At 50.0% G+C, this 13,036-nt stretch overlaps 1 protein-coding gene across 4 annotated transcripts in view; it reads right to left on the bottom strand.

Annotated features, from left to right (window-relative positions):
• The window catches only part of shmt1 (serine hydroxymethyltransferase 1 (soluble)), a 68,859-nt gene that overhangs the window by 46,927 nt on the left and 8,896 nt on the right, over positions 1-13,036 (bottom strand). The window contains exons 3-6 of one of the 4 annotated variants that reach the window (XM_064964675.1): positions 12,081-12,226; positions 10,509-10,624; positions 7,279-7,439; positions 1,399-1,480 (exon numbers count right to left, since the gene is read on the bottom strand). In XM_064964675.1, the coding sequence (XP_064820747.1) occupies positions 1,399-1,480; positions 7,279-7,439; positions 10,509-10,624; positions 12,081-12,226 (505 nt within the window). Of the gene's footprint in view, positions 1-1,398; positions 1,481-7,278; positions 7,440-8,560; positions 8,614-8,736; positions 8,817-10,508; positions 10,625-11,940; positions 11,980-12,080; positions 12,227-13,036 lie in introns of those variants that run through there. The other 3 variants (XM_064964679.1, XM_064964677.1, XM_064964676.1) reach the window with 3 other exon arrangements.

Genomic DNA, 13,036 nt, shown 5'->3' with positions numbered 1-13,036 from the left:
GATGATGATGATGATGGTGGTGTGTGTGTATATGATGATGATGATGGTGGTGGTGGTGGTGTGTATATGATGATGATGGTGGTGGTGGTGTGTGTATATGATGATGATGGTGGTGGTGGTGTGTGTATATGATGATGATGATGGTGGTGGTGGTGTGTGTATATGATGATGATGATGGTGGTGGTGGTGTGTGTGTATATGATGATGATGATGGTGGTGGTGGTGTGTGTGTATATGATGATGATGATGGTGGTGGTGGTGTGTGTGTATATGATGATGATGATGGTGGTGGTGGTGTGTGTGTATATGATGATGATGATGGTGGTGGTGGTGTGTGTATATGATGATGATGATGGTGGTGGTGGTGTGTGTGTATATGATGATGATGGTGGTGGTGGTGTGTGTGTATATGATGATGATGATGGTGGTGGTGGTGTGTGTGTATATGATGATGATGATGGTGGTGGTGGTGTGTGTATATGATGATGATGGTGGTGGTGGTGGTGTGTGTATATGATGATGATGGTGGTGGTGGTGGTGTGTGTATATGATGATGATGGTGGTGGTGGTGGTGTGTGTATATGATGATGATGATGGTGGTGGTGTGTGTATATGATGATGATGGTGGTGGTGGTGGTGGTGTGTGTATATGATGATGATGATGGTGGTGGTGGTGTGTGTATATGATGATGATGATGGTGGTGGTGGTGTGTGTATATGATGATGATGATGGTGGTGGTGGTGTGTGTATATGATGATGATGATGGTGGTGGTGGTGTGTGTATATGATGATGATGATGGTGGTGGTGGTGTGTGTATATGATGATGATGATGGTGGTGGTGGTGTGTGTATATGATGATGATGATGGTGGTGGTGGTGTGTGTATATGATGATGATGATGGTGGTGGTGGTGTGTGTATATGATGATGATGATGGTGGTGGTGGTGTGTGTATATGATGATGATGATGGTGGTGGTGGTGTGTGTATATGATGATGATGATGGTGGTGGTGGTGTGTGTATATGATGATGATGATGGTGGTGGTGGTGTGTGTATATGATGATGATGATGGTGGTGGTGTGTGTATATGATGATGATGATGGTGGTGGTGTGTGTATATGATGATGATGATGGTGGTGGTGTGTGTATATGATGATGATGATGGTGGTGGTGTGTGTATATGATGATGATGATGGTGGTGGTGTGTGTATATGATGATGATGGTGGTGATGTGTGTATATGATGATGATGGTGGTGATGATGATGATCATGGTGATGGTGGTGATGAGTGTGTGTGTGTGTGTGTGTGTGTGTGTGTGTGTGTGTGTGTGTGTGTGTGTGTGTGTGTGTGTGTGTGTGTGTGTGTGTGTGTGTGTGTGTGTGTGTGTGTGTGTTACCTGCGATGATCAGTCGAGGGTGGAACAGCCGGGCGTTCTCCTCCAGTCGGTCGTAGTCGATGAGACCAGTGTCTGGGTCCACCTGATACAACACAGATTAACGTCACTAGTCGTAGTCGATGAGACCAGTGTCTGGGTCCACCTGATACAACACAGATTAACGTCACTAGTCGTAGTCGATGAGACCAGTGTCTGGGTCCACCTGATACAACACAGATTAACGTCACTAGTCGTAGTCGATGAGACCAGTGTCTGGGTCCACCTGATACAACACAGATTAACGTCACTAGTCGTAGTCGATGAGACCAGTGTCTGGGTCCACCTGAAACAACACAGATTAACGTCACTAGTCGATGAGACCAGTGTCTGGGTCCACCTGATACAACACAGATTAGCGTCACTAGTCGTAGTCGATGAGACCACTGTCTGGATCTACCTGATACAACACAGATTAACGTCACTAGTCGTAGTCGATGAGACCAGTGTCTAGGTCCACCTGATACAACACAGATTAACGTCACTAGTCGTAGTCGATGAGACCAGTGTCTGGGTCCACCTGATACAACACAGATTAACGTCACTAGTCGATGAGACCAGTGTCTGGGTCCACCTGATACAACACAGATTAACGTCACTAGTCGATGAGACCAGTGTCTGGGTCCACCTGATACAACACAGATTAACGTCACTAGTCGTAGTCGATGAGACCAGTGTCTGGGTCCACCTGATACAACACAGATTAACGTCACTAGTCGTAGTCAATGAGACCAGTGTCTGGGTCCACCTGATACAACACAGATTAACGTCACTAGTCGTAGTCGATGAGACCAGTGTCTGGGTCCACCTGATACAACACAGATTAACGTCACTAGTCGATGAGACCAGTGTCTGGATCCACCTGATACAACACAGATTAGCGTCACTAGTCGTAGTCGATGAGACCACTGTCTGGATCTACCTGATACAACACAGATTAACGTCACTAGTCGTAGTCGATGAGACCAGTGTCTAGGTCCACCTGATACAACACAGATTAACGTCACTAGTCGTAGTCGATGAGACCAGTGTCTGGGTCCACCTGATACAACACAGATTAACGTCACTAGTCGATGAGACCAGTGTCTGGGTCCACCTGATACAACACAGATTAACGTCACTAGTCGATGAGACCAGTGTCTGGGTCCACCTGATACAACACAGATTAACGTCACTAGTCGTAGTCGATGAGACCAGTGTCTGGGTCCACCTGATACAACACAGATTAACGTCACTAGTCGTAGTCGATGAGACCAGTGTCTGGGTCCACCTGATACAACACAGATTAACGTCACTAGTCGATGAGACCAGTGTCTGGATCCACCTGATACAACACAGATTAACGTCACTAGTCGTAGTCGATGAGACCAGTGTCTGGGTCCACCTGATACAACACAGATTAACGTCACTAGTCGTAGTCGCCACCTGATACAACACAGATTAACGTCACTAGTCGTAGTCAATGAGACCAGTGTCTGGGTCCACCTGATACAACACAGATTAACGTCACTAGTCGTAGTCGATGAGACCAGTGTCTGGGTCCACCTGATACAACACAGATTAACGTCACTAGTCGATGAGACCAGTGTCTGGATCCACCTGATACAACACAGATTAGCGTCACTAGTCGTAGTCGATGAGACCACTGTCTGGATCTACCTGATACAACACAGATTAACGTCACTAGTCGTAGTCGATGAGACCAGTGTCTAGGTCCACCTGATACAACACAGATTAACGTCACTAGTCGTAGTCGATGAGACCAGTGTCTGGGTCCACCTGATACAACACAGATTAACGTCACTAGTCGATGAGACCAGTGTCTGGGTCCACCTGATACAACACAGATTAACGTCACTAGTCGATGAGACCAGTGTCTGGGTCCACCTGATACAACACAGATTAACGTCACTAGTCGTAGTCGATGAGACCAGTGTCTGGGTCCACCTGATACAACACAGATTAACGTCACTAGTCGTAGTCAATGAGACCAGTGTCTGGGTCCACCTGATACAACACAGATTAACGTCACTAGTCGTAGTCGATGAGACCAGTGTCTGGGTCCACCTGATACAACACAGATTAACGTCACTAGTCGTAGTCGCCACCTGATACAACACAGATTAACGTCACTAGTCGATGAGACCAGTGTCTGGGTCCACCTGATACAACACAGATTAACGTCACTAGTCGTAGTCGATGAGACCAGTGTCTGGGTCCACCTGATACAACACAGATTAACGTCACTAGTCGATGAGACCAGTGTCTGGGTCCACCTGATACAACACAGATTAACGTCACTAGTCGTAGTCGATGAGACCAGTGTCTGGGTCCACCTGATACAACACAGATTAACGTCACTAGTCGTAGTCGATGAGACCAGTGTCTGGGTCCACCTGATATAACACAGATTAACGTCACTAGTCGTAGTCGATGAGACCAGTGTCTGGGTCCACCTGATACAACACAGATTAACGTCACTAGTCGTAGTCAATGAGACCAGTGTCTGGGTCCACCTGATACAACACAGATTAACGTCACTAGTCGTAGTCAATGAGACCAGTGTCTGGGTCCACCTGATACAACACAGATTAACGTCACTAGTCGTAGTCGATGAGACCAGTGTCTGGGTCCACCTGATACAACACAGATTAACGTCACTAGTCGTAGTCGATGAGACCAGTGTCTGGGTCCACCTGATACAACACAGATTAACGTCACTAGTCGTAGTCGATGAGACCAGTGTCTGGGTCCACCTGATACAACACAGATTAACGTCACTAGTCGTAGTCGCCACCTGATACAACACAGATTAACGTCACTAGTCGTAGTCGAGGAGACCAGTATCTGGGTCTACCTGATACAACACAGATTAACGTCACTAGTCGTAGTCGATGAGACCAGTGTCTGGGTCCACCTGATACAACACAGATTAACGTCACTAGTCGTAGTCGCCACCTGATACAACACAGATTAACGTCACTAGTCGATGAGACCAGTGTCTGGTCAGTGACGTTCGTTAATCTGGGGTAACTCTTTCGGCACCTTATAGAGTCCATGACTTTATACACCAGTCAGCAACGGACGTGGCAGAAACATAATCCACTCATTTGAAAAGGGTTGTCCACGTTGTTTTGTCTACAAAGTAGTGTGTTGTTTGTCAGCTAGAAAGAAAATGGCCCTCAATTCAGAAATGTAGAAAGAGGAGAGAAAGCTCTAGAAATGTCTAGACAGCTCTATAAAGCTACCGTTATCTGCTGCCTCTTCAACAAGAAGCCACATTGATCCTACGATCCAGATATACACTCCCCCCACCCCCACGGACCAAAAAAAAATAAAAATCCAAAGCATGTCCCCTGCTTCTCCGGAATGCCACCCGATCCCCGTGGCCGAAGCATCGCATTTCTGTTTAGGCAGCACTCGGGCTGTATAGAAAACAACCCCCTGAGAGCCACAGAACGACCGAATTAGCACCACGCACAGCCACCTCAAACACCTTTAGGCAGCACTCGGGCTGTATAGAAAACAACCCCCCCGAGAGCCACAGAACGACCGAATTTGCACCACGCGCAGCCACCTCAAACACCTTTAGGCAGCACTCGGGCTGTATAGAAAACAACCCACCGAGAGCAACAGAACGACAGAATTAGCACCACGCACAGCCACTTCAAACACCTTTAGGCAGCACTCGGGCTGTATAGAAAACAACCCCCCCCCCCGAGAGCAACAGAACGACAGAATTAGCACCACGCACAGCCACTTCAAACACCTTTAGGCAGCACTCGGGCTGTATAGAAAACAACCCCCCGAGAGCCACAGAACGACCGAATTAGCACCACGCACAGCCACTTCAAACACCTTTAGGCAGCACTCGGGCTGTATAGAAAACAACCCCGAGAGCCACAGCACAACCGAATTACCACCAACACCTTTCGGCAGCACTCGGGCAGGCTGTATAGAAAACAACCCCCCCGAGAGCAACAGAACGACCGAATTAGCACCACGCGCAGCCACCATAAACACCTTGAAAACGGCTCTTTCCCATAGGCTGGTACTATCTATGACATCATCAGCAGTTAAATACCAACATGGTAGACGTGTTTACAGCTGGTTGGCTTTGATCACGTGATCTCTGAAATTCAAACAGATTTGGAGAAAAAAAAATCTAACTCAACTTTTAGAATAACTTTATAAGAACACTCCGGGAACTTTACGGAACACTCCGGGAACTTTACGGAACACTCCGGGAACTTTACGGAACACTCCGGGAACTTTAAGTCCTTAGTGATTTGAACACCAAGGAAGCTCTCGACCCGGAAACCTGACTTACCAATAAAATGAGGCCCGATCCAGAACGACTGCAGACGATCTTAGATCTTTGGTCTACAGTATGGAAAGCCTTCGATAGGTCAATAAAGAGGGCTGCACAGTACCTCCATCCTATCCAGCCCTTTACCACATCGTTTAAATCAGCCAATCAGGTGTTGAGGATGGGTAAAGGTCAGTGAGACAACTCAAGGCCTTTGCACAGCAACATTGTTGCAACATAAAGACAACACTGACACAACCAACCGTGTCAGGGCCCATCTCTGGTGTGATGACAGAACGGTGCGTCAGACAGCTCTGTTCTCCCCGTGGTTACCTTGGCTAGGCAGGCAGAAGGACGTTGATCTCAAATAAACTGTGTGGTGTGTCTCTCTGCTCCTCTCCTCTCTCTCTGTGCCCCTCTCTCTGTGCCCCGGCTCCTCTCTCTCTGTGCTCCTCTCTCTATGCTCCTCTCTCCTCTCTCAGTGCCCCGGCTCCTCCCTCTGTGCCCCGGCTCCTCCCTCTGTGCGCCCCGGCTCCTCCCTCTGTGCGCCCCGGCTCCTCCCTCTGTGCTCCCCGGCTCCTCCCTCTGTGCTCCCCGGCTCCTCCCTCTGTGCTCCCCGGCTCCTCCCTCTGTGCTCCCCGGCTCCTCCCTCTGTGCTCCCCGGCTCCTCCCTCTGTGCTCCCCGGCTCCTCCCTCTGTGCTCCTCCCTCTGTGCTCCTCTCGCTGTGCTCCTCTCTCTGTGCTCCTCTCTCTGTGCTCCTCTCTCTGTGCTCCTCTCTCTGTGCTCCTCTCTCTGTGCTCCTCTCTCTGTGCTCCTCTCTCTGTGCTCCTCTCTCTGGGCTCCTCTCTCTGGGCTCCTCTCTCTGGGCTCCTCTCTCTGGGCTCCTCTCTCTGTGCTCCTCTCTCTGTGCCCCGGCTCCTCTCTCTATGCTCCTCTCTCTGTGCCCCGGCTCCTCTCTCTGTGCCCCGGCTCCTCTCTCTGTGCCCCGGCTCCTCTCTCTGTGCCCCGGCTCCTCTCTCTGTGCCCCGGCTCCTCTCTCTGTGCCCCGGCTCCTCTCTCTGTGCCCCGGCTCCTCTCTCTATGCCCCTCTCTCTGTGCCCCGGCTCCTCTCTCTGTGCCCCGGCTCCTCTCTCTGTGCCCCGGCTCCTCTCTCTGTGCCCCGGCTCCTCTCTCTGTGCTCCTCTCTCTGTGCCCCGGCTCCCCCTCCTGTTGCTGTTGTTTACCTTGTTGGCATGGACTCAAGGAAGATGGATGTGTTGTTGTGTCTCAGTGTGTGTATTGTTGTTGTTTACCTTGTTGGCATGGACTCAAAGAAGACTGATGTGTTGTTGTGTCTCAGTGTGTGTGTTGTTATTGTTGTTGTTGTTGTTGTTGTTTACCTTGTAGGGCATGGACTCAAAGAAGACTGATGTGTTGTTGTGTCTCAGCGTGTGTGTTGTTGTTGTTGTTGTTTACCTTGTAGGGCATGGACTCAAAGAAGACGGATGTGTTGTTGTGTCTCAGTGTGTGTGTTATTGTTGTTGTTGTTGTTTACCTTGTAGGGCATGGACTCAAAGAAGACGGACGTGGCAGAGATCTTCTTCTTGTTGGTCATGAAGCCGTGCGTCAGGTGACCTCCATCAGGGAGGTCCAGACCCATGATCCTCCCATGAGGCTCCACGATCGCCGTGTACACAGCAAAGTTAGCAGGGGAGCCTACAAACACATCGCCTCGTTAGACCCTGGTTACACCTAGTTAGACCCTACAGAGCTGTACTGGGATGGCCTGGTTACACCTAGTTAGACCCTACAGAGCTGTACTGGGATGGCCTGGTTACACCTAGTTAGACCCTACAGAGCTATACTGGGATGGTCTGGTTACGCCTCGTTAGACCCTACAGAGCTGTACTGGGATGGTCTGGTTACGCCTCGTTAGACCCTACAGAGCTGTACTGGGATGGCCTGGTTCCACCTAGTTAGACCCTACAGAGCTGTACTGGGATGGCCTGGTTACACCTAGTTAGACCCTACAGAGCTGTACTGGGATGGTCTGGTTACACCTCGTTAGACCCTACAGAGCTGTACTGGGATGGCCTGGTTACACCTAGTTAGACCCTACAGAGCTGTACTGGGATGGCCTGGTTACACCTAGTTAGACCCTACAGAGCTGTACTGGGATGGCCTGGTTACACCTCCACCTAGTTAGACCCTACAGAGCTGTACTGGGATGGTCTGGTTACACCTCCACCTAGTTAGACCCTACAGAGCTGTACTGGGATGGCCTGGTTACACCTAGTTAGACCCTACAGAGCTGTACTGGGATGGTCTGGTTACACCTAGTTAGACCCTACAGAGCTGTACTGGGATGGCCTGGTTACACCTAGTTAGACCCTACAGAGCTGTACTGGGATGGTCTGGTTACACCTAGTTAGACCCTACAGAGCTGTACTGGGATGGCCTGGTTCCACCTAGTTAGACCCTACAGAGCTGTACTGGGATGGCCTGGTTACACCTAGTTAGACCCTACAGAGCTGTACTGGGATGGCCTGGTTACACCTAGTTAGACCCTACAGAGCTGTACTGGGATGGTCTGGTTACACCTAGTTAGACCCTACAGAGCTGTACTGGGATGGTCTGGTTACACCTCCACCTAGTTAGACCCTACAGAGCTGTACTGGGATGGCCTGGTTACACCTAGTTAGACCCTACAGAGCTGTACTGGGATGGCCTGGTTACACCTAGTTAGACCCTACAGAGCTGTACTGGGATGGCCTGGTTACACCTAGTTAGACCCTACAGAGCTGTACTGGGATGGTAGTGGGGGGGGGGGGTACTACCTGAGTATGGCTGTACGTTAACTCCCCACTTGTCAGTGTCTAGTCCGTAGGCCTCCAGAGCTCTGTGTAGTGGGGGGGGGGGGGGGTACTACCTGAGTATGGCTGTACGTTAACTCCCCACTTGTCAGTGTCTAGTCCGTAGGCCTCCAGAGCTCTGTGTAGTGGGGGGGTACTACCTGAGTATGGCTGTACGTTAACTCCCCACTTGTCAGCGTCCAGTCCGTAGGCCTCCAGAGCTCTGTGTAGTGGGGGGGGGGGGGGTACTACCTGAGTATGGCTGTACGTTAACTCCCCACTTGTCAGCGTCCAGTCCGTAGGCCTCCAGAGCTCTGTGTAGTGGGGGGGGGGGGTACTACCTGAGTATGGCTGTACGTTAACTCCCCACTTGTCAGCGTCCAGTCCGTAGGCCTCCAGAGCTCTGTGTAGTGGGGGGGGGGGGGGTACTACCTGAGTATGGCTGTACGTTAACTCCCCACTTGTCAGTGTCTAGTCCGTAGGCCTCCAGAGCTCTGTGTAGTGGGGTGGGGGGGGGGTACTACCTGAGTATGGCTGTACGTTAACTCCCCACTTGTCAGCGTCCAGTCCGTAGGCCTCCAGAGCTCTGTGTAGTGGGGGGGGGGTACTACCTGAGTATGGCTGTACGTTAACTCCCCACTTGTCAGCGTCCAGTCCGTAGGCCTCCAGAGCTCTGTGTAGTGGGGGGGGGGGGTACTACCTGAGTATGGCTGTACGTTAACTCCCCACTTGTCAGCGTCCAGTCCGTAGGCCTCCAGAGCTCTGTGTAGTGGGGGGGGGTACTACCTGAGTATGGCTGTACGTTAACTCCCCACTTGTCAGCGTCCAGTCCGTAGGCCTCCAGAGCTCTGTGTAGTGGGGGGGGGGTACTACCTGAGTATGGCTGTACGTTAACTCCCCACTTGTCAGCGTCCAGTCCGTAGGCCTCCAGAGCTCTGTGTAGTGGGGGGGGTACTACCTGAGTATGGCTGTACGTTAACTCCCCACTTGTCAGCGTCCAGTCCGTAGGCCTCCAGAGCTCTGTGTAGTGGGGGGGGGGGGGGGGGGGTACTACCTGAGTATGGCTGTACGTTAACTCCCCACTTGTCAGCGTCCAGTCTGTAGGCCTCCAGAGCTCTGTGTAGTGGGGGGGGGGTACTACCTGAGTATGGCTGTACGTTAACTCCCCACTTGTCAGCGTCCAGTCCGTAGGCCTCCAGAGCTCTGTGTAGTGGGGGGGGTACTACCTGAGTATGGCTGTACGTTAACTCCCCACTTGTCAGCGTCCAGTCCGTAGGCCTCCAGAGCTCTGTGTAGTGGGGGGGGGGGGTACTACCTGAGTATGGCTGTACGTTAACTCCCCACTTGCCAGCGTCCAGTCCGTAGGCCTCCAGAGCTCTGTGTAGTGGGGGGGGGTACTACCTGAGTATGGCTGTACGTTAACTCCCCACTTGTCAGCGTCCAGTCCGTAGGCCTCCAGAGCTCTGTGTAGTGGGGGGGGGGTACTACCTGAGTATGGCTGTACGTTAACTCCCCACTTGTCAGCGTCCAGTCCGTAGGCCTCCAGAGCTCTGTGTAGTGGGGGGGGGGGGGGTACTACCTGAGTATGGCTGTACGTTAACTCCCCACTTGTCAGCGTCCAGTCCGTAGGCCTCCAGAGCTCTGTGTAGTGGGGGGGGGGTACTACCTGAGTATGGCTGTACGTTAACTCCCCACTTGTCAGCGTCCAGTCCGTAGGCCTCCAGAGCTCTGTGTAGTGGGGGGGGTACTACCTGAGTATGGCTGTACGTTAACTCCCCACCTGTCAGCGTCCAGTCCGTAGGCCTCCAGAGCTCTGTGTAGTGGGGGGGGGGGGGGGGTACTACCTGAGTATGGCTGTACGTTAACTCCCCACTTGTCAGCGTCCAGTCCGTAGGCCTCCAGAGCTCTGTGTAGTGGGGGGGGGGGGTACTACCTGAGTATGGCTGTACGTTAACTCCCCACTTGTCAGCGTCCAGTCCGTAGGCCTCCAGAGCTCTCCTCTGACACAGGCGCTCCAACTCATCGACATGTTCTGTACCACCGTAGTACCTACACACACACACACACACACACACACACACACACACACACACACACACACACACACACACACACACACACACACACACACACACACACACACACACACACACACACACACACGGAAACATCTCAACAATATGTTGTGTGTTGCAGTGTGTGTGTTCTCACCTAGATCTCTCTGGTCTCCACAACCAAACCCATTAGATAACCCTGGAGATCTCTGGTCTCCAAACCCATTAGATAACCCTGGAGATCTCTGGTCTCCAAACCCATTAGATAACCCTGGAGATCTCTGGTCTCCACAACCAAACCCATTAGATAACCCTGGAGATCTCTGGTCTCCAAACCCATTCTCTCAGGGGTAGATAACCCTGGAGATCTCTGGTCTCCAAACCCATTCTCTCAGGGATAGATAACCCTGGAGATCTCTGGTCTCCAAACCCATTCTCTCAGGGATAGATAACCCTGGAGATCTCTGGTCTCCACACCCATTCTCTCAGGGATAGATAACCCTGGAGATCTCTGGTCTCTAAACCCATTCTCCCAGGGATAGATAACCCTGGAGATCTATCTGGTCTCCAAACCCATTCTCCCAGGGATAGATAACCCTGGAGATCTATCTGGTCTCCAAACCCATTCTCTCAGGGATAGATAACCCTGGAGATCTCTGGTCTCCAAACCCATTCTCCCAGGGATAGATAACCCTGGAGATCTATCTGGTCTCCAAACCCATTCTCTCAGGGATAGATAACCCTGGAGATCTATCTGGTCTCCAAACCCATTCTCTCAGGGATAGATAACCCTGGAGATCTCTGGTCTCCAAACCCATTCTCTCAGGGATAGATAACCCTGGAGATCTCTGGTCTCCAAACCCATTCTCTCAGGGATAGATAACCCTGGAGATCTCTGGTCTCCAAACCCATTCTCTCAGGGATAGATAACCCTGGAGATCTCTGGTCTCCAAACCCATTCTCTCAGGGATAGATAACCCTGGAGATCTCTGGTCTCCAAACCCATTCTCTCAGGGATAGATAACCCTGGAGATCTCTGGTCTCCACACCCATTCTCTCAGGGATAGATAACCCTGGAGATCTCTGGTCTCCAAACCCATTCTCTCAGGGATAGATAACCCTGGAGATCTCTGGTCTCCAAACCCATTAGATAACCCTGGAGATCTCTGGTCTCCACAACCAAACCCATTAGATAACCCTGGAGATCTCTGGTCTCCAAACCCATTCTCTCAGGGATAGATAACCCTGGAGATCTATCTGGTCTCCAAACCCATTCTCTCAGGGATAGATAAATGCGATTGCTTTTCTTACCTCTGTCCAGGATACCCCTCTGAGTGACTCTCTGTTTAAATACAGGTTCATAAAGCTTCATTGTGCTTATCTCTGTCCAGGATACCCCTCTGAGTGACTCTCTGTTTAAATACAGGTTCATAAAGCTTCATTGTGCCTACCTCTGTCCAGGATACCCCTCTGAGTACTTGTTGTTCATACAGGAGCCCAGGGCTTCTAGAACAGCTCTGGAGGTGAAGTTCTCTGATGCGATCAGCTCCAGGCCGAAGGTCTGACGGTGCTTCTCTCTCTTGATGATGGAGAACACCTAGACAATACACCGATTCATTATAACACACCTAGACAATACACCGATTCATTATAATACACCTAGACAATACACCGATTCATTATAATACACCTAGACAATACACCGATTCATTATAATACACCTAGACAATACACCGATTCATTATAATACACCTAGACAATACACCATTTCATTATAATACACCTAGACAATACACCGTTTCATTATAATACACCTAGACAATACACCGTTTCATTATAATACACCTAGACAATACACCGTTTCATTATAATACACCTAGACAATACACCGATTCATTACAATACACCGTTTCATTATAATACACCTAGACAATACACCGATTCATTATAATACACCTAGACAATACACCGATTCATTATAATACACCTAGACAATACACCGTTTCATTATAATACACCTAGACAATACACCGTTTCATTATAACACACCTAGACAATACACCGATTCATTATAATACACCTAGACAATACACCGATTCATTATAATACACCTAGACAATACACCGTTTCATTATAATACACCTAGACAATACACCGTTTCATTATAATACACCTAGACAATACACCGTTTCATTATAATACACCTAGACAATACACCGTTTCATTATAATACACCTAGACAATACACCGTTTCATTATAATACACCTAGACAATACACCGTTTCATTATAATACACCTAGACAATACACTGATTCATTATAATACACACACACCACACACCGATTCATTATAATACACACACACACCACACACCGATTCATTATAATACACCTAGACAATACACTG

Source organism: Oncorhynchus masou, unplaced genomic scaffold (assembly GCF_036934945.1).
Source record: "Oncorhynchus masou masou isolate Uvic2021 unplaced genomic scaffold, UVic_Omas_1.1 unplaced_scaffold_181, whole genome shotgun sequence".
Classification (NCBI taxonomy): Eukaryota; Metazoa; Chordata; class Actinopteri; order Salmoniformes; family Salmonidae; genus Oncorhynchus; species Oncorhynchus masou.
The sequence above is the reverse complement of the archived record's forward strand: the minus strand, read 5'-3'. Positions and strand labels throughout refer to the sequence as shown.